This window comes from Oppia nitens, unplaced genomic scaffold (assembly GCF_028296485.1).
Source record: "Oppia nitens isolate AA-2021 unplaced genomic scaffold, nextdenovo-longstitch-racon4-pilon3 scaffold5_pilon_pilon_pilon, whole genome shotgun sequence".
Taxonomy (NCBI): Eukaryota; Metazoa; Arthropoda; class Arachnida; order Sarcoptiformes; family Oppiidae; genus Oppia; species Oppia nitens.
In genome coordinates this window covers 155,001-180,023 of record NW_026533243.1, presented here as the reverse complement: position 1 = coordinate 180,023, position 25,023 = coordinate 155,001, and the positions used below count along the sequence as shown (strand labels likewise).

Below are 25,023 nucleotides of genomic sequence, written 5' to 3'. Positions count from 1 at the left end.
ACAGTATATATATATATACAGTATATATATATATACAGTATATATATATACAGTATATATATATATACAGTATATATATACAGTATATATATATACAGTATATATATATAGAGTATATATATATATTGTATTTACAAATTAATATCATTCATCTAAGCCGATGAGATATTTACAAAAATAATTTCAACAATAAATGCAAAATAAAATATATTAAAAAGTATTTAAATAATAATAAATATAAATATTCTGTAATTTTAAAAACATTATTTGATTGTTATAAACATTTTTTTAAAAATGTTTGACAATAATAATAATAATGTAAATTATTTATTTAGCTAAAAATTTTTATATATAAAATCCTAGATATATCATATTTATCTTTATTTAGTTTGTTTTGTGTGTGTCTATACAAATATATATAAGCAAATAAAAACTATATATATATATATATATTATGCTTCAAATAAAATACATATATTCCTTAGATTTTTTAAATAATAAAAAAATATTTGTCAATATTTTTCACAATGTATTGTAATATATATATAATATATCATATATACTGCAAGGATATTATTTTTGATTTTTTGTTTGTTTGTTTAACAATGAAGTGATAAAAGAGACAAAAATATATTATATAAGCAAAAAAAAATGCCTAAAAGGCAATTCATGTTATGAATATTTATATTAAATATGATATATCAATGGGTAAACTGATTATTATTATTATTAACATTAAGGTTATATATTTTTTACAAATATCAACAAAAAATATTTATTATAATATTTTTTTCTTACTATTATATTTAAAATAAATGTCTTTATATAGATTTATGTAGAAATAAAATTATACAAAGTTATCTAAAACTGTCCATTAAAGATAATGTAGTTTTTTTATTGTGTAAATTTATTACCTAAAAAAAATATTAAATTTATTTGTTAAAAAAAAAGTTTGTCATTTATTATAATTATGATTATTACAGTATTATTATTATTACTGTTATTATTAATACTGTTATACAAACAAACGTTTAGTAGAAAATATTATCTATAAATTATATCAATATATAAATATAAAAATTAACTTTTTTTTAATAATGTATAAACTATTAATAATATATAGACAGGTAATATACTATATATTATTTTTTAAATAACAAATATTATTAAAAAATTATTTCTTTTYTAAATAAATTATTTAATATAATCTATAAATKAAAAAATATATACTTCAAGTATTAACAAACAAACAAAAAACTATTTAAATAATTTACAACAATTGCTTAGCAATTAAATTTTGTTGTTGTTGTTTGAAATAGTTTTCAATTAGATAATAATAATTAGATTCAAAAGTTAATATAATAAAATTTAATACTTGAGTGAAAAAAATTTAGGCATAATTAATTTAATCACAAACATTATATAAATAAAAATAATAATAATAGCACTTACTATCTATAATTTACATTACTTTGATCACCAAAAAAAATAATAATAAATATTTATCCATATAATATATAAAATACTATACAAACACATATAATATACACTTAAATGTTAATTAGATAATTAAAAAATATATATATATCTAATAACATTAAAAAATATAAAATTTTCCATAAAATACAATTAATAACGCTTTAATTATTTTAAATTTAGCTATTATATGAATTTATATAATATAGAAACTCAAATAGTTTTCCATATATGTTGTCCATAATGTTGAAAATATTTAACAATTATAATAACAATAATAATAATAAAGCTAATAGAAATACAGTTCAAATAATATAATAGACTAATAAATTTTGATAAGCAAATAATCCATATATAAATTATTATAAATAATAATAATACAGTAGAAATGTGTTGCACAATATACTTTAAAAATTTAAATTATTATAGTTATTTATACAGTATATACTGTATCCACTAAAAAATATATAATACAATTAGTGTCTMATAAAATTGTTATAAAAGTGTTATTTATTAATTCATTAGAAGTACACACAAAAAAACCTAATAATATAATAGCAAAACTTATTTTTCTTAGTTAAAAAAACCAAAATAATAATAATAATAATACTTTATCACTAGTATATTGCATTTGAGTCTAAACAAAATTTATGAAACATTTACACACACATACACACACAYACACACAYATACACACACACACACATACAMAYACACATATATACACACATACAYACACATACACATACACATACACACACATACACACACACACATACACATACACATACACATACACATACACAYACACATACACACACACACACACACACACACACATACACTATGTATTATTTTCCTCATAAAACTTGAAATAAATTCACAAAACTTCATCAGTTATATTTTTCGTTGTTATTTCAAATAATAAAAAAAAATAAATAGTATATAATAATGGTATATTTATTTTGCTAAATTATTGACTATAACTTATCATTATATCTATATAATGTGTGTGTGTGTGTGTGTGTAGGTATAGTGTAAAATATAATATAATATACAGTTGTATATACAGTATATGATAAATAAATAGTCTGATTATACTTTTAGACAGTATATTATATATAAAATCATTTGCAAAATAGGCGGAACTAGATTTTTGGGAATAGCTTCTCTCTGGATTGGAATTTAAAAAAAATATTTAATATGGAAATATGGTTTTCTGGGACGAATACATTAGTTTTGCTACTTTGTATGTATACTGGCACTGGTATGCTAGCACCGGGATGTTCGATATCTCATAAACTATAAGAGATAGCAAAATTCTTTAAAAAGCAAATTATACATCTTTTAAAATGAGTTGACACGTGTTTTGGCAATTTTTAAAATATTAATTAGTTTTTGTAAAAAATAACTTTATTCATTAAAAAATGAAAATTTCAAAATCTCATAAAATAAAAGTGTCAAGGTATTTTGTAWTTTTGTTAATTTTAATAAATTCTATATTTAAAATAGAACAAATCATCTGTACATTGTAACTACCTAGCTCATTTAGTTATAAAATTATTCATAATTATTTATTTTACCATTATAATAATTTATGAGTATTRTATCATAATTTATAAATTTAATACCAATAGCTAATAAAAATTTGTATGTAAAAACATTTATGTGTAAATATTTTTAAAACGAAATGAGCTAGGTAGTTACAATGTACAGGTGATTTGTTCTATTTTAAATATAGAATTTATTAAAATTAACAAAATTACAAAATACCTTGACACTTTTATTTTATGAGATTTTGAAATTTTCATTTTTTAATGAATAAAGTTATTTTTTACAAAAACTAATTAATATTTTAAAAATTGCCAAAACACGTGTCAACTCATTTTAAAAGATGTATAATTTGCTTTTTAAAGAATTTTGCTATCTCTTATAGTTTATGAGATATCGAACATCCCGGTGCTAGCATACCAGTGCCAGTATACATACAAAGTAGGAAAACTAATGTATTCGTCCCAGAAAACCATATTTCCATATTAAATATTTTTCTAAAATTCCAATCCAGAGAGAAGCTATTCCCAAAAATCTAGTTCCGCCTATTTTGCAAATGATTTTATATATATACAGTTAATTTATTAAATAAAATGTAAAATAAATAAGAATTAAGTTTATATAAAAAATTGTGACGGTTCGGGTTTACGGTTTACCGTCAAATAGCCCGTAAAGATAACTTTACGAAGCAATAAGCAATGTGGGGTATATATGATAGGGAACTGTGACGTAATTTATGAATGGGTTGCTATTTAGAAGACTATTTAAGAATTACGGTATATTTGAATGGCTTATTTATTACGTCACAGTATTTATGAATAGCCCATTCGGGGCTCTGGTCACTGGTAACTGCGCTGTATATCGGTATTTAGTATCGGAAGCCTTGTATCGGAGCTCGGAAGGACTCGTCCGTAAAATTACGGAATTATAGCCCAACTCCGCTACACCTAAGGCTTGCACTTACTATTAATAATGATTACATTTTTAAACTCTTTAAACTTCTCATTTATTGATAATTATAATGTGATAGTCGATGAATTACATGTATTTACTAATTCCAGTATATTAGATAATTAATAATTAGTTTAAGTTATTTATAACATTAATAATAATTTATAATCTTAATTAAACATTTAAACATAATAATAATAAATAGGATATTAATATAGAATTGATGATAATATTAAATATAGTTAATTATAATCAAATTACTTAATTTGATTAAACAGTATTTTAAGTTATAATAGAGAATGTACATAATAGCATAAATATGTACAGTATAAATTAGTTATATCTAAAGTTAACTTTATATTTTAATTTGTCTTTGGAAGCGCTTAAGTGATGTTTTAACCATCACATTCTTCTACGGTTGAAAAAGAATTTTCGACATAGGAGAAAATTCTATGTAACGATGAGCGCGATGTTGATTCTTTATATTGATGTTTAAAGTTAACTTTAATAATAAAGTCTTTAAATCGAATATGTCGATAGTGTAGCGATATTATGATAAAGACAAAATAGTTAATCATTTTAATGTGTTGGAAATATATGGACATGCGTGTGATATAATATTTATCGCCATATTTGCGATGAATTGATGTATTGTCCAGTAATGACATGTGATAATAATTATTAATTTTTTTAACGGTATTGATATTATGTGCGCGGTTATTATGTATTTGTAGAGGCGGCTGTTGTTGTGTTTTAGAGTCAGTGATTGAAATATTACCAAACGTAGAGCTTTCGAGTGTTGTACGCGTATTTGTGTCGGAGATTCGATCACAGCGTTTACCGAAGTCTAGGTTGAAATATAGCGGATTGTGTGTTGAGATGCCGATGATGGATGGTTTGAGATACAAAAGCATGACTAGGTTTTGTGTGCATGTTGAACGTTCAGGGAACTTAAGCATATCGGTGTCTGAGATTTGACAACCGCTTAAACTGATGTCCAGCTGTACAGACAATGGTAGTAGAGGCTTGTTGTTGTTACCGTCGGAGACTTTTGTTCTAGTCTTTGTGAGTGATAGGCGACCGGAGGAGCACGACGTCTGTCCGTGGCTTATCTGTGAAAAGCATCCGGCGCTAAATGTTGCGACGACCGAAGACTTAAGTGCTTTGTGAGAAGTATCACGACTTTGCTCGGTGTCATGTGTGTGAGGGACGGTTTGAGTGATATTTGTTTTGTCGGCTTTATGTATGTTAAATGACTCTTTGTGTGTGTTAGCTTTTAACGGTGTTTGTTTGCCGCAATTGTTATTTATTTGTTGTTTTACCGCGTGATTATATTTATTAGATGTATGTATTAGTTCTTTGCACCAAATATATAATGATAACATATCTCTTAGGGTTTCGAGGTGCATTGATGCCGTGTTGTTGTAGTGTTGCCGTGAATTGTAATTACAAGTGTTGGCAACAGAGGAAAGTAAACTTTGTTTAGTATTGGTATACCTATCTTTTCGTTGTACAGTCTTTGGTTGGTTAGTTTGACGGACATCGGCTGTACCGAATTGTAATTGCATTTTACATCTAACGATGTCCCACTGCGTATAATTGTCCATAATCTCGTCGGCGTACCACTGTAGAGCTATTGATTTTAAATTATACATCAACTGATGTATGCGCTCGGTACCCGACATTTGTTGTGTATTAAGCTCGTATAGTTTGAGCCATGTTTCAAATTTAACATCGGTATTATAACCGGAATATTTAGTGATAGTCATAATTAAATAATGTTTAAATTGTTTTTATAATAAATGTAATTAAATTGATATAATATAAATGGTTATATATATATATAGTAACCTTTAACAATTGGTTACAGAATTAAGTGTTATAAATGTTTTATAATAAAGAGTATTAAATGTTTATAATTCAAATAAGTAACCTTAACTATTAACCTTAACTATTGGTTACTAAGTTATTGTATAATAAATGTTTGTAATGAAATTTTAAAGTAAACTTTATATATATATTTAATGTTGTATTATGTCACAAATATATAAAGTATTATTAATAGTGTTAAATCTTAAGTGACTTTAGATATACTGTAGTTTAATATTTTATAATAATATTTTAATAATAGAAATAATAAATTAGAGTTTAAATAATAAATGATGTGAACAATTAAGTATATGTGTGACTTAATTGTTTAATAATAAATTTGTATGGTTAGGCAGGACTGGTATTAATAGTATTGTCGGTAATATAGGTAGGGATTTGCAATCCTGCCGACTGCGCCAAATGTGACGGTTCGGGTTTACGGTTTACCGTCAAATAGCCCGTAAAGATAACTTTACGAAGCAATAAGCAATGTGGGGTATATATGATAGGGAACTGTGACGTAATTTATGAATGGGTTGCTATTTAGAAGACTATTTAAGAATTACGGTATATTTGAATGGCTTATTTATTACGTCACAGTATTTATGAATAGCCCATTCGGGGCTCTGGTCACTGGTAACTGCGCTGTATATCGGTATTTAGTATCGGAAGCCTTGTATCGGAGCTCGGAAGGACTCGTCCGTAAAATTACGGAATTATAGCCCAACTCCGCTACACCTAAGGCTTGCACTTACTATTAATAATGATTACATTTTTAAACTCTTTAAACTTCTCATTTATTGATAATTATAATGTGATAGTCGATGAATTACATGTATTTACTAATTCCAGTATATTAGATAATTAATAATTAGTTTAAGTTATTTATAACATTAATAATAATTTATAATCTTAATTAAACATTTAAACATAATAATAATAAATAGGATATTAATATAGAATTGATGATAATATTAAATATAGTTAATTATAATCAAATTACTTAATTTGATTAAACAGTATTTTAAGTTATAATAGAGAATGTACATAATAGCATAAATATGTACAGTATAAATTAGTTATATCTAAAGTTAACTTTATATTTTAATTTGTCTTTGGAAGCGCTTAAGTGATGTTTTAACCATCACAAAATAATAGATATTTTTACAGAATATTCTATCTCTCATACAAAATAATATATTCATATATATATATATTCACTATACAGTACACTAACTGGTAATATGTGTCCATAAAAATATCTAACTAAACATATACCAGTATATGATATGAAACATATATCATATTTTATAATAACCAAAAAAATAAATAAAAATAAATCACAACTTTTATAAAATGCTAAACAAACAAACATCTACAGTATATCAATCAGATATTATTATTATTGAAATAATTTATTAAAAAACAAAAAACAATATCAATAATTGTCACCAAAAACCTAAACAAAACTAACCGGTATTTCCGTATGTGTCTCATGTTTGCTAAACCTGAAGCCAATCACCTGAGAACTGGCGCCAGCAATGCACAGGTATTTGGTGTCCGTACAGAAGGTTAGCTGTTCGATGGCAAACGGGTCGTCATTTTCTTGTAGGCCGACCCCAGACTCGGCACCGGCAGACAAATCACCGGCCGATTTGTTRACCACTTTTGGCTTTTCAAACAGTTTTGATGTTTTCAGTTTATATAATTGATGCAAATGTACTGTAAAAATATTTATTAGAAAAAATAGATATTATTTTAAGATATAATATAATAATAAACAAAAAACAAACAATTATTTTTTTGGGGAAAAAACACTAATACTATAATATAATCCACAATTAGATAATGATATTTAAATTTTATGTTATAATTTTATCTTATAAATAATTTATGTTTTTGTGTTTTTTAAAATAAAAAATTATATATTACATATATCTTGTCGTTTAGCTAATAACTATATGGCTTAAAATTAAATATATATATCTTAAATTTATAGTATACATAGAAACATTTAAATTTTATACAATACATATGTATCTAAATATATATATATATATATATATATATATATATATATATATATATATATATATCTAAATACATTGTCTAGAAAATTGTGTTTTATATAATTTGTTATACTATTTCTATAGTTAATAATATTATTATTATTATTTATATATTAGAAATTCAAATTGAAATTTATCTCAAAAACCTACAGTAAATTGTGTAAAACCATAAAATAATATACAGAATATTCTGGAATTGTTTTATTTTGCAAAATATAAGACAAAAATCATTTTACATGCAAAACAAATGTTATACATATAAATATATATCCATAACTATTAATGTTTAGCAAAAAATATTCTGTATTTTGTATGCAACCTATAGTATTAAAAAAAACTATAGTATAAAATCTCCCCTCAAAATAAAAAAAAATCTAAAAACTAAATTTATTATTCATTTTATTATTTTTGTTAATAGTATTATGTAAAACATTCAGACAAAACAAAACAAAACAAAATATGTTACCAACAAATAGTACAAATTGCATACAATTGCTTGAATTGTATTAAAAATAAAACAAAACAAAAAATATAATATAATAAGCAAAATAACTAATGTTGAACCAAAAAAAAACAAAACAAAAAAAATAAAACAAAAATATTTATATTATATAAACTTGTGTGTGTGTGTATTCAAGCTATATTATTTTATACCATAATCTTTATAATAAAAATAATAATAATAAAACAATAATATAAGTCAAATGCAATTTGTGTGTTAACTCATCTAATTGTTTCTTTGTTGATAATATATATATATATAWATAAATTATTTAATTAATTTTGACGCTACACTAGTAATACTGCTATTAACTACAATTTATCTACAAACTATTTAAATATAATAAAATAAATTTTAAAAAAAATTATTACAAAAAAATACTACATTAAATTAATAATAATATTAACAGTAAACTGCCATGGTCAGTCATGTAATAAAATTATAGAAAAATTGTTATTTTAAAAACAAAATACCTTTAAATAGGTTTACATTTTATATATAATATTAATATTATTATCATCATTAATCTTATTATTATTATTATTATTATTAAATGTTATAAAATTTAACCAAACTAATAATAAATAAATACAAAAAAAATAAATTATAGTTGATCTCAATAATTATGGATAAATAAATAAATAAAAATTATTATAACATTTAAACAATACTGTACTTTATATATAAAAAAAACATTGCAAATTAATTATAAAAATTTTATTATTTTAAAATTAATTTTTATATTAATAATAATAAATTTTTTATATTAAAACTAAAATTCTATTTTTTATTATATAAAAGTATATAYATATTTATATTAGTATTTTTTTTAATAAAAAATTATTAATAATTTAAATATAAATTTATAAACTAAAGGGTATATTACCTGACGATGCGTCCCAAAACTTGAGCGAACCGTCCGCATGACTAAAATAATAATAATAATTTTATTGTTTTTTTTAAAATTTAATTTATAAATAAAAAGTAAAAAAATATTAATTTTAATCAAATTAATTAAAAATTATTTTCATAAGTAAATTGAAAAATAAATAAACAAATATGTATTTATCTAATTATTTAATGATAATTGTGTAAATCAAATGTAATATAATTATATATATATATATATATATATATATATATATATTATTTGTGCTAATATTTAGTATAAACTTTTTCTAATAAACTAATTTTCATTGAGATAAAAATAAAATTTTTATTTATTAATAATCTTTATATATWTATGCAAAAAATATTACTCATTTAAAAATTTTATTTAATATATTATTTAAGTAAATTGTAAAGTATTAATATAAAAAAAAATCATTTATTATATCAAATAATAAAGTACTCTTAATGCAATTAACTCGCAAATATTATTAATAAAAAAAATAAAATATAGCAAAATTTATTATATTAAAAATAAATAATAAAAACCAGAAAATTAATTCAATTGCTATTTATTAAACCGCAAAAAAATAGTTTATTTTTTAATATATTTCTTTTATAGTAAATTATATGAATTTTTTTCTCTATTTTATTGACAAAATCTTAATATTTGATAATAACAAACATAATGCTAATATCTGAATAATATTTGAATAATATCTGAATATAATATGACTAATAGTAATAATATTAATAATAAATATGCTTATCATAAACATGTCATACAATACTACTATTTTTTTTGTATTTAATACTATTTATATTTATATAAAATTTTCTTATATCTATCAAATTGAAAAATATATATAATAATAAAATAATTTTCCGTTTCATTTAAACCTTTTTGTTGTTGTTGTTGTTGTATGAAATGTTTGAATAAAATAGTTTWTATATATATACATACTTTAGATATGTTTCCATTATATATATATAATATTATAACAATTTTATAGCATATTTTAAAAATATTTATATAAGTATATATATATATATAAAAAAATATTTCCTATTAATAATATTCCAACATTTGWGTTTGCATATCATAAAAAAATCTCCCTGTCCTTTACATATAAATGTAATATATAAATAATATTTATATATACATACAGTATAATCTCAGTTATCATAGTGTAGTTAAATTAAATTTTTAATAATTATATAAAGTTATAATTAAAATAAAAAAATTCAAAATGCCATWTATAAACTATACTATACTATGTAACCGATATATTTAGTAATGTTTGGCTTATTTTTATTTATTATGGACAGTTAGGTTTGTAAATCCAAATCAAAACGGGATCAGTTAGTTAGTTAGTTAGTCTAATAAAAAAGGCATTAACAACAAAACTACTAATTAAAAAAAATAAATATCTGACAACTAAAAGGAGTAGTAGTTTTTTTTACTTCTAACACAATAGTAATGTAAATATATACATATTATATATACAGTAAATTACAATTGCAATTGCAATATATATAGTTGAATACATAAAATATTAGGATACAATCAGTAAAAATTATAATACAACACATAGTATTGACGTCAATTGATTGTATCATTTATATATTACTGTATTATTATTATTATTATTGAGAAAATTCAATGTACTTATCCAGGTAGTATTGTATAAATAATTAAAATAGATAAGACTAAAAAAATAAAACAAACAAATAGACAACAAAAAAACTAAAAAATAAAACTCTTGTTTATTGTGTATGCATATTGAGCTAACTGTTCCTTATATAAAACAATATCCATATATTTAGCTAATATATATATTGTATATATATATATATATAAACAACATGTATATATAAATACCCGGTTATAATGAGCTCCGGGTAGCTGACCGTTGAGTTACCCCATTCGCCGCCATTGATTGGCCACTCTTTATCGGAAAATCCAGACGGTTTGTTAGTTTTGCGGCCAACAGTAAGGAACGCATAGACCAGATCGGTAGGACAGTCGGCCAAATAGTAACAGTAGGTAACGGGTGATTCGTGTATATCCATTGAATAGGGATTATGAAAGCATGGATACCTGAATTATTTAGAATAAATGTGTAACAAAAAAAAATTAATTAATTAATTAAATTAATTAACTAATAAATTATTTTTTTATTACTAGATTTACAGATAGTTAGGTAGGTGCTGATGATAAATTAGTTATAGATTTATTTATATATAAAAAAAGTCATAATTGTGTGACAAATAATTAATTGATTCAGCAGCACCTGTGCACTGATTGGGCACTGTTATGTTCAACAGTATATACTGTATATATATATATATATATATATATATATATATATTTATAGGTGAGCCCTTAATACTAGTGTAAATGTTAGTATTAAATAGACATTAATAACAAGTATGATATAACTAAATATATATATATATATATATATATATATATATATATATATATATATATATAAATCAATCTTAAGTTAATACCAATTATAAAACAAAAACAAATATATATATAACAACAACAACACTAAAATCAATTAATTATAGAAACACATAAATCTTTTTTTTTAAGTAACAAATAAATTAAATCCTTCAAAAAAATAAATAAATAWATATATATATATATATATATATATATATACAGTATATATATGCTATCAATCAATCAATAGATACCATACCCGGGACTTAACAGGTCGACAACAACCAGATCGTTGCACAATAACACCACAATAGCGTACGGATCGTTAAAGTCGGACTCGTAGGCCGACTCGCATAGTGTAATAAAGTCGATGATTGTATCCTCCATTTCCAATACAGTGGTAGCCTTTCCGTGAATTACTGTCAAACTTTGGGAACCGTTTGTTTTGCTATTACTACTGTCCGCCGCCGCCGCCGYTGCAGATTTGGCCGCTGCCGAACCACCACCGCCAGAATTGCCGCTATTATGTACGGGAAGACCGCCAGAGAAGACAATATAGGGTTCGCCCGTCCGAACGGTACGCCATTCGGCCTTATAGATTGGCCGACACGGTTCGGGTTTCATATCACTGGGCGCTTTCGAATGTGGCCAAATAGCCGCAACTGGTTTCTGGCCACCTCTGACCGACCATGTGGTAACACTGCCGTCGGTATGGCTGGCAATAAATTGCCGRCCATCGTGATGCCAGCTAATCGATTTCATTGACTCGTGATAGTAGATCCGCCAGTCGGCCGATTTGCTACGGAGATCCCATAGTACTATACAACCCGATTCGTAGCCCAGTAACAGTTTGTTTGAATCGATGGGACAGTCGGATAGGTGTACTATAGAACCGGGATGTGTTTTACGTGATCTATATGGGATGTGTGTGTGTGTGTTAGGAGATTATGAAAATAATTTTGAAAACAAATACATTATTAAAACAAAATTAATTCAATTAATATTATTAGTAGTTTGTGTGTGTTAGCACAGGTATGTTAGATATATACTATTATACATACAAGTCGATGGCTTTATTCCAGTTGATTAAATAGCCGGACAGTTGCAGTGTGTCTACATTGACCACATGAACATTGCCCCTCTCGGTGCCCACGTATAGCCATTTGCTTTGGAAGGTTAGATGACAGTAGGTTATCCTAATTATATATATATAWAAAATAATAATTATAAAAATAATTAGTATTATAATATAATTATTTTTGTTTGTTTAATTAAATGTTTTTTATTAAAATAAAAATCTAATTTTTATTTGTTTAAATATAATATGTGTAATAAATTATATTAATTTATATTTAAAAAAAAATATAGTATTAAATAACTTTAAATAAACACAATTATCTATAAAAATTTATTAATTAATTATAATAAAAATAGTTATTTCATAAAAATGCAAATCGGCTTAAAAACTGTTAATATTATGTGTATATAAATATGTAATTATTATTAATAATAATAATAATTTATTTTTATCATTATTACAAAGAAAATTGACTAAAATTATCTTTAAAGTCATAATAAATATAATAGTAATAATAGTAATACAGTTTGTTCATTAAAATTAATATACAATATAATAATAATCCAATAAAATGAAAAATAAATAAACAAAAAATAATTTATTTAATAAAACTTTCTATAAAATCAAAACTCTTGTTTAACTAAACTATTATAATATACTGAATGTTTATTAAAATTATTATTATTATTATTATTATTACTGTATTATTAATTTAAGTATTTATAATAATTTAACAAAAAAAATATATATATATACATAATGTTATGTTTGAAGCTTTGAGGCAATTTTGATTAAATTAGTTTGAAAAATCAAGTATAAAACTACACACCAATGTTATTATAAATAATAATAATAATAATAATAATAAATAACAATACAAGTAAATACCAGTGCATAGCGCACAGTTAGTTAGTTAGTTAGTTAGGGGTTTGGACAGGGATTGTGTGTGTGTGTGTGTGTGTAGAGTCTACACTGTAGACGGCCTATTGGATCAATTTTAGACTCAAACAAATGTTAAATAAAACTCATACAGTTTTTTGATGTTATTGTTTGCTTATTATATTGTATTACAAACTAATTTATTATATAATTTTTTTCATATTGAATAATATTATACAACTTTTATTGTTGTCTTTGAAATTTTTTGAGTTTGAAATTTAATATTTAAATTTTGTTTAGTTTGTTATTTAATTTATTGTTAATTACTATATATATATAATCTAATAAATTTCTAGTTTATTATTATACATTTTTTAGTAAAGTTATATATATAATATATATATATATRTATATATATTAAATGGACACAAATGTAATGTTTTTTAAATTTATATTTTAAAATCTAAAATACAATGTATTTATTAAATTTACAATATTTACTATTTATTTATATTGTTTAGTTAAACAAAAATAGTTTATTTTATTTTTTTTCATTTAATTTTAATTAAAATAATAGTCTGTATGCAAACAGTTACACACAATCACTAAAAACAAACGAAATAAACAAAACAAAAATTTATAAAAAAAACAAAATTAAAATCAAAATCAGGGAATTAAATGTAATCTAAATAATTCTCATTCAATTAGAATATGAATTGCAAAAAAAAATCTTTATATACAGTATATCAAGAATACAGAATATTCTGTATATAATTATTTCCTCTCTCTCTCTCTCTCTCTCTCTCTCTCTCTCTCTCTCTCTCTGTCAGTGTATTTGCCAGTAAATGTATGTATGAGAAAGCGATTCACATAAATAAATAAATAAAACAAAAGGTAATTTAGTAGCAAACAAGACAATCATTAATTTACTCTACCAGTGCTCAACAATAAACATATATAGGACTCTCTCTCTCTCTCTCTCTCTCTCTCTCTCTCTGTGTGTGTGTGTGTGTATGTATGTGATTGTCCCTTTCATTGTCGTCTCTATGCTATAAGTGCTATAAAATTATGCAAATTGCCAGTGATTTTCAAAATGAGAAGCAAAAAACTACTGAATATAATAAAAATCTTTCTTAAAATTGCACACACATTCAAACACATACATACATACATACAGATATATATATATATATATATATATAACTAAATACATGCACTTAAATCTGTGACAAATAAATTACTGGACATTTTCTTTACTGTACTATATATACAGCTATACAGTTATATTAAGAGATAGTCAATAAAACTAATGATAATCTTATGTACGATAAGCGAAATTTATTTTTATGTTAGTTTGTATGTATGTATGTTATAAGCATAAACAATATAAACAAACAAAAAATCTAAGTCATTATATTATGACATTTATTTATTATAAGTATTGAATAAAATTAATATAATTATAAAATAATTGGATATTTATGTAAAACATATATATATATATAGAGTATATACGTAAACACTATCGTTATTATGTCATCACTTTTATACCAAAATAATATATAAATATATTTAATTTATGTGATAAATTTATTATATATTTAGTATAGCAATATACAGTGTATATATAATATACTAATATATATTTAATTACATTTATTTGTGTGAAAGCGGTTGATAACAACTACAACAATGAGATTATCAGCTAAATGAATGGCTTATTATACAAAACACACACTTATAGTACATATCTATAGTATATTATATAATAATAATAATAATAATAATAATACATAATAATAGAGTATCTAATATAATAATGATGTCGTCCTAATCAGTACTTTAAATTATAATACTTTTATAAGATTTTATTTATATTGTTATTATTATTATTATTATTTTCATTTACTATAATATATATTATAATATAGTAGACAATTTAWGGCTTATTATACAGTAATTTAACAATATTAAATGACAAYTTATAAAATTTARGTGTTTTAAATATTTTAAGATAATAAAACCATTTYATTATATAAATAAGTTATAATTTAAAAAAATATTATTAATTTAAATATCATAAATACTAAACTTAAAAGAAAAAAWTATTATACTTATTATAAATTGGAATATATTTATAGTATATATATATATATATATGGGTTGTTCATTACTTGGTGTCGTTTTATTTCTAATATTTCAAATGTAAAATTAACCATTATACAATAAAATTTAATTATCTATATAATGTCCATCATTAGCAATGACTTTCTGCCATTTTTCAGGCAAAGCCATAATCCCCTTCTGAAAGTAGTCCTTTGATTGAGAAAAAAACTCATCGATGGTTTTTTTGATATCATCGATTCCAGTGAATGTTTTTCCATTAAGAAACGTCTGTAAATTTCGGAACAAATAATAATCTGAAGGTGCGATGTCTGGAGAGTATATATATATATTTTGAGTCATTCTTGAAGTATGACTCGACGCGTTGTCTCTTTGATATCTAATCCTATTACAATTAATTAATCTTGGACGTTTTACCATCAATATAATATCCAATTGTTGACAATAGAGCTCAATGTTATCGTCCGACCATATTCGAGAACTTCATAATGAATAATACTAATCCAATCCCACCAAACACACAGCATAGGATTGAGGTTTCTTTTCGGCGTCTGTATCGCAGGTTCTTCAGGATCGACCCATTGACCACCTATGACAGGGTTTTCGTAATACACCCACTTCTCATCCATTGTCACTATTTGTTCCAAAAATGGAACGTCTTTGAGATCTGACAGCAAACGTCGACATGTCTCTAATTGGCTCTTTGTTCGGGTGACAAATCATGTGGTACCCATTTTCCGATTTTATATACTTTGCCAATTTCGGTCAAATGGTTATATACTGTAGTTCGACAAACCCCATACTTATGTGACAAATCGTGAAGAGTTTGCCTCGGATCCGCTTCTATTTCTTTCAAAAGAACTTCATTATCGATGACAATAGTAGGGTGTCCTCGACTCTTATCCACAAGAGATCTGTCATTCGATTTAAATCGATCAAACCATCTCTGAACTTTTCGAACACCAATTGATTCGGGGTATACTTCATTGATCCGTTTTGTCGCTTCGGTGGCATTAATTCGGCCCAATTTCTTCATTCGATCAAATTCGTATAAAATACAATGCCGAATATGTTCTTCTTCGGGAGACTGGTCAGCTTCGGTGGACATATTGTTATCACAAATGTTTGATTGATATGTCTACTTGTGTTTACAAACAGAAAACAATATGATATTTGTAAAATACTATTCACAAATACCGTTACAAAAAACGTATCAAAATACGACATCGAGTGTTAAACAAACTATATATATATTAAATTATAATTATTTATTATTAAATACATAAATAATGGCACAAATAGTTTAGTTATAATTAAAACAAAAAATAAAATAAATTTATTATTAATTATAAACAAACAAAAAAACATACCTTTCTTTTTGAAACTTGATTGTATGGATCACTTCCGGCGGCTTAGCCGTCAAACTCCACAAATGTATGCTATCGTCGGCACAAACCGATAACAGTTGGCCATTGTTTACCATAAATATGATCTGCATTACAGCGTAGGCCGGTATGTGTTGTACTTGTATGTCGACACCGGGTCGGCCCAGTATACGCAGTGAACCCGTTTTGGTGCCAATAGCTATCAGTCTCTGGACCGGATCAAAGGCTACGGCTGTCGGCTGATGGGGAAAGCCATGCCTTACGATCTGTTAATTAATTATAAAACAACAACAAAACAAATAAATTATTAATAATATTATTATTATTTATAATTTCATGTATAAGAAAAAYCAAATGTAAATAATTTAACTAAAAATAATAATTTAGTATTTATAGGGTAATCGCATATACAGTATATCGCAAAATAATATAAATAATTTATATATGTCATAATAAATATTAAAAAATTGTTAAATATTTGTTTAACTAATTACACTTAATTATTATTATTATTAGTATAGAAATAATATAATTTTAATTACTAATATTTATAATTTAATTGAGATTAAACTATTATGTCTTTTTACGTAATTAAAGTATTTTTTTAAAAAAATTATTATAACTCATAATAATAATAATAATAATTTTCTATGAAATTTAAATAATTATAAGTAAAATAATTATTTAAAATAAATAAATAATTTGTTAAATAATTATATACTGCACAAAAAAGTACCAAGAATATTATTGTATATAATTTTTTTTATAATAAACATAATTATAAAATTCATTTCAATGTTAATTAATATAAATTTATATATAAATAATCAAATTTAATATATATATATATATATATATTAAGTAATAAAATTGATATTTATCATTATAAAAAAACAAATCATTATGATTAAGTCTAATTTGTAAACTAATGATTTTGAATACAATATATTACACAACAGTATAATTATATATTTTAAATATATATATATAATTTAATGATGATAACTTAATATACTATATTAATATTAATAATATTAAATGTAAATGTTTTTTACTATACTAGAAAAAATAAATGATATTTTCGTATGATAGGCTGCAATAAATTGCAAAATATTTAATAATATATATATATGAAAAATGTCAAAAAACTCACTGTCACACACACACACACACACACACACACACACACACAMACATACATACATACATACATACATACAAACACATACATCAAAATCTTGTATTAATGTCTAGATATTTGCATTATTCAATCATTTCCAGCATATGTTTGAATGGTATAAACAAACCAAACAGTAAAAAACAAATTTTAATATTTATTATAAATTCTCTCTCTCTCTCTCTCTCTCTCTCTCTCTCTCTCTCTCTCATAAACACACACTCACTCATGACAGACAGCCATCAAAATATGTGATATGTTTAGTTTTTAAGTAACAGAGAAAGAGAGAGAGAGAGAGAGAGAGAGAGAAATATATTATCTGGTATTATATGTGTTGAAGAGATGTCATGTATTTCGGGGAATTATATCTTAGAAATATATATACATTTATATATATATATATATATATATATATATATATATTACGCATTCATGTCATTTCAAGCAATTGATGGCAAAAAAATTGAAAGACACGACACGTTTTTTGACAGAAAATACAAAAATAAAGATTTCTAATACAGTATATAACTGTATGTTTGCATGTATTACCAGTGTATGTGTTTATATGTGATTTACCGTACATAACATAAGCTACTAAATGTCAATAATATAAGTGATTTAATGACTTTTTTTTACTGACAAAACACTCTGTTGTGTTAATAATTGAGTGACAAATCAATACTCAATATACTGTAAATAGTTATTGCAATCAATGAGTCTCTCTCTCTCTCTCTCTCTCTCTCTCTCTCTCTCTCTATTGATTAAACTTATGTTATATTATACCTAATATGTAGGTCACGTTTATAAAAAAAAAAAATTTCGGACACTATTTAAAATATTAAGTCAAAATATATTTTTTTATCAATAAATAATACTACACCTACTACTACTACTACTACTACTACTACCCTAATAATGATAATTTAAATAACATTAACTTAAAATATGGGATACTAGTAAATACTGTAAATACAGTAAAATATTTTATTTTTTTTTAATATTATAAATATAATATATGTATAGCTATTATTGGGGATTTACTTCAAGTGTCACACAAATACTCGTATATTACACTCAATGAGATTATTTACTTTATATATTTTTTTAGAGGCCATAGTGTTTATGTGTTATATTATAATAAAATAAATTTTTATATAAATCCCTATATAATAAATGAAAATTATGGGTACAATAAATATATATAACATACAGTACATACTTGTTATTATTATTATTATTACTATTATTATTTTCAGTGACAATTTCAATGACTTTGTTAGACATAATAAAAAATAATAAATTATTTAAAAAAAACGTTTTATAATATTTTTTTAATTGATTTTAAAATTGAATTGTATATTAAATTTGATTTTTAAGTTAAAATTAAATTATAATAATATATATATATAGAAAATCAGTTATAATATATAGTTTATCTTATTGTTTCGTGCAGTAAAAAAATCTAAGTATATTTATAATAATAATAATAATATATTGTAAATATTAATAAAACAAATATTAGTCAGTATATTTCCTAAAACATAAATCCTATAAAATTTATATTATATATATATATATAATAAAGTATTATATATCACACAAATCAAATAGTAATAAAATTATACTAATAAATAAGATATATAGATATATATATATATACTAAAATCAATTGTGACTATAATAAAATAAAAATAACAGACACTAATCAAATGTCTATTGAATTAATAAATTATATTAACTTAATACTGTATATAAAATAACTGAAATAATAATAATAATAATAATAAGAAAAAATACTAAATGACAACTAACGCCCAACTAATTGTTATAAATTTTTTTGACAGCAAATAATAAATTAAATATAATAAACTGTATATATAAACCTAAAAATAAAATTTCTATAAAATAATTGCTTAACAGTATTTACAACATTATATTAATAATATATAATACAAAAAAATATATATATAATCTTTAGCATAAAGTTTCACTAAAAAAAAGATAGTATCGTATGATAAGCTTAGTAGTAAAGAAACAAAACTATACTGTAATATAAAAAGAAAACTTCATTAAAATTTAATTTACATTAAAATCCACTTTAAATACTAATAATAATAATCTTAATGATAAAAATACATAACATAATCATTATAATAATATAAAAATTTTCATATATAATTGTATGTATGTATGTAAGTGTGTGTGTGTGTGTGTGTGAATGTGTGTGTGTGTGTGTGTGTGTGTGTGTGTGTGTGTGTATGTGTGTGTGTGTATGTATGTATTGTATGTTTGGGTAGAAAATAATTTATGAGACATTAATGAGTGATTTGCACATCACTTTTATCGCACAGTTGTATTAAATTTTGCTATTTATGTCTACTATATATATATTATAATTTCCTTTTTAATAAAAAAAACTATATATATATACAAAAAAGCAATCAATATGTAGATTCTTGTATGTCATATATATAATATAAAGAATAATAATAATGATAATAATAATCAATGTTAAAGCAATGCTTAATAACATTGATGTCATTTTATTTTGATTATATTATAGAGTAAATTAGATTTTTCTGTATATACCGTAATATTATTTTTTGTTATCACTCACTCCTACCTAATCTATAAAAAAAATTATGCCTAACGTTATGCCTGAGCAGCAAATCTATATAACTTGTATATATCCTATTGATAGATAATTTTATTATTTGTTTGATCACAATTTTATGACTTTTGTCATGACATTTATCATAATCATATGTATTATATATATATATATATATATATATATATATACGGTATATATATATATAAACTTATCATTAATATTATCAGAATATTCTATAATAAAAATAATAGTAATGATAAAATTTATATATATATATATAAAAATAATTAAATTTCTAAATATAATTTTATCATGAATTTATTATAATTTTTAAATCTAGAGTATTATATAATTTATAAATAATTTTTAAAAAATCCTTATAAAATATATTATTCTATAATATGATTAATAAATTCAAATAAATATTTATTATAAATAATGGAAATTATTATAATCCTAAACAATAGCAAAAATTTATTCATAAAACTAAACACATAAATCTATTAATAGAAATATAATTGGAAAAACTATTAAAAAAATTATTTAATTAAAATACAAATCTATTAATCATTATTTAGATTTATAATTATAATAATAACAAAAAAATATGTTTGACAATGTTAAACATATATTAATAAATTAATCTTTTTATTTTATAACAATAATTATAATGATGATAATAATAATAATGATAATAACCATATATGAATATTTAAAAAAAAATATTTTTTATTTTTTATAAAATAAAGCTCTTTGTTATTCAACAATTATATGATAGATATTTAAAATAATAAAAAATTTTTGGTTGTTATTGAAAGCCTAATAATAGCCTAATTTTTATGTGTGACCACTAAATAAATTATTTAGCAAATTATGTGCCAATTTTTGTTTTGTTTTGATGAAAACAAATAATACTAAATTAATGAACAAATGTTTTATAACCATATATTTCATCATAAAGTATAATATATGATAAATTATTAATATTTTTATATAAAAATAAATCTAAWTATAAAAACATTTTGAGAATATTCTCAATGAAAAATGTCTAAAAATTTATTAATGATTTTTCAGAGAGAGAGAGAGAGACAGAGAGAGAGAAAGAGAGAGATAGATAGAGAGAGACAGAGAGAGAGACAGAGAGAGAGAGAGACAGAGAGAGAGAGAGAGAGAGAGAGAGAGACAGACAGACAGACAGACAGAGAGAGAGAGAGAGAGAGAGAGAGAGACAGAGAGCTAAACAATAGTATAAAAATTTTTATAAAATTAATTGAAATTTTAGACCAAATAATAATAATAATAATGAATGTGAATAATCATTAATCTATAAGTCAAACACTGATTATAATAATTATCTATTTATTTATTTATTTTTAATGCATTGCAGTAAATGCTATTCATATGATAGTTTATACTTGAAAAATAAATCCAAAAAAATATAATAATAATAAAAAATAAATTATAGCATTTATTCACTAATAATAAAAATACAAAAAAAAAATAAATAAATAACTAAATGAAATCAATTTAATGATGAGTCTGTTATATACTGTATATAATCAGTAGTACAGCGAAGACATTAGTAGTTTAACGATAAAAAAACTAAAATAAATAATAATAATAATCAAATAAAAAACGTTAATAATGATTATAAGGGCTATTTTTTCAATATATATATATTATATATATATAAATTTATATATACTGTAAACACAGTATATACTATGTGTGTGTGTGGGTTGATAATGAATGAGTAATAGTAAAAATAATAATATTACAAAAGTAATAAATAATTAATTATTAAATTTTTTTTATGACAACAACAAAAACAAAATAAATCTCAACTAATTCACACAATTAATATATACACACAATTACTATTAGTATAATTGTTATTATTTTTTTCAAACATTAATGTTTTATTTTACAACTTTTTTTAAAAAAAAAACTCCATTAATGTTATCTATAAGTTGAATCATCAATTCATTATATTATATAATATTATATATATTATATATTATATATTATATATATATATATACAGTATATGTATAAACTTATAACAAATGATGGGTTTTTAAGCTCTACTATACAGAAAAAATGGTTGACCAAAAAAATTTAGACAAAATAAAATAAAAAAATATATATATATATATTATATATATAAAGTAAAAGTAGTTTTAAATTGAGATGAAAAAATAAAAATAAAATCTAGAAATAAAAGCAACAACAAAATAAAATAAAAAACTAAAATCATAAAAATACTTTTCATTTTGAGTGTATGTGTTTTTTTCTATAGTATTTTATTAGACAAAAAAAACTTTTTATTTATATTATATTATATATATATATTTTACTTTTAAAAAATAAATGGAAAAATATTTTCAACTTTTTTTTATATAATAATAAATAAATTGCTGTATATTTTTCTTTACATATATATATATGCTTTTTAAATCTGACTGATATACTGTAATTGTGTGCTCGCTATATATATATATATAATTCTATATATAATATATTGTATAAGTATTTATATTTTATTTATTTCCGAAAGTATAAAATCTTTTAAATGTTGAACTTTTTGAAAACATGTGTCAAATAAATATCAAACGTCTAATCATTTGCATAAATGGATTATATAGTACTTTATATATATATATATATATATAGTGTATATATTGATATATTAATAAAACTTATTTTTTTAAAGAAAATTTTCCACTAATCTGATAATATATATATTTATTGATGCAAATAATTCATGTAAATCATTATATATACAGTATATATATCATATTATTTGTTTATCTCTGTAAGTCAAAGTTTATATCTATATAAGACTTAATTTAAATATTAATATATTTTGTTTATATAATACTATAATAAAAAAATACATAAATATAAAATTATATTTTTATTAAATTTATTATTTATAATAATAAAAAATTATGTCAACGCCAACAAAAATAATCAATTATATATTCATTGTGTAAAATAGCAAAAATTAAATTCTATAAATCAAATACCTTTATACAGAATATTCTGTAAAATAAAATACTATTATATTTAGTAAAAATGTGATAAAAATTGCTAACTAATTATATATATATATATATATATATATATATATATAGTATATATAAAGAAATTATCCAACCATGGAAACAAATTTAATAATAAAAAAAATCATTAACAAAATTTCAACAAAATTTTTTTTCATGAACTTAATTACTTAATATTAGATGCAATAAAATACCGTAAATAATGAAATAAAATAAAGCCAATAATAAAACTACTATACACAAGCAATTAGTTTATATATACAATAATTGTTTGAAACAATGTAAATATTATAAACATACAATATATTATATATACTATACTATTATATACAGTATATAATATATATACTGTATATCTATATAAATTTTACTCGTATATAAACTTAATATTAATAATACAAATAATACTAATAAAAACATTTTGTTTATAAACAAAATATTATCATTTATTATAACTAACTAAACCAAAAGCTGATAAACAATTGATAAACAGTATATCTAATAATTGTCTGACTGTGTGATTGCAATACATATTGACTATAGAAATAACTGATAAATAAAATTGTTGATAAAAAAATATATCACACAATTGCCACACAATATTAGTATCAGTAGACTATAACATACTTTTCGTGATATAAATAATTAGTTATTTTTCGATAATAATAATAATATTAATCTATATATATATATATAAACTAAATGTAAAGGAAAATTATAATAAAACAATAAGAAAAAAACATTGTTTTAAAATAAATATATAAATGTTTTTATTATCGTCAAATAACATACATTTTTTTCTAACTATACATTTGGTTGACTAACCAATAATTTGCTTATTTATATATACTGTATATAAACTGAAAATGTATATAAAGTTAATCGATAATTAATTTGTTTTATTTTTTTTTCTTATAATATTATTTTGTGTAACACAACA

General features: G+C 21.9%; 1 protein-coding gene across 5 annotated transcripts in view; it reads right to left on the bottom strand.

Moving 5' to 3' along the window:
• Positions 1–25,023, bottom strand: part of LOC128961942 (syntaxin-binding protein 5-like) — a 70,420-nt gene that overhangs the window by 16,987 nt on the left and 28,410 nt on the right. For all 5 annotated transcript variants that reach the window (XM_054308269.1, XM_054308270.1, XM_054308272.1 and 2 more), the window contains exons 2-7: positions 17,213–17,493; positions 12,823–12,957; positions 12,021–12,674; positions 11,189–11,407; positions 9,305–9,345; positions 7,322–7,569 (exon numbers count right to left, since the gene is read on the bottom strand). In XM_054308269.1, coding sequence (XP_054164244.1) covers positions 7,322–7,569; positions 9,305–9,345; positions 11,189–11,407; positions 12,021–12,674; positions 12,823–12,957; positions 17,213–17,493 — 1,578 coding nt within the window. The remainder of the gene's footprint in view (positions 1–7,321; positions 7,570–9,304; positions 9,346–11,188; positions 11,408–12,020; positions 12,675–12,822; positions 12,958–17,212; positions 17,494–25,023) is intronic.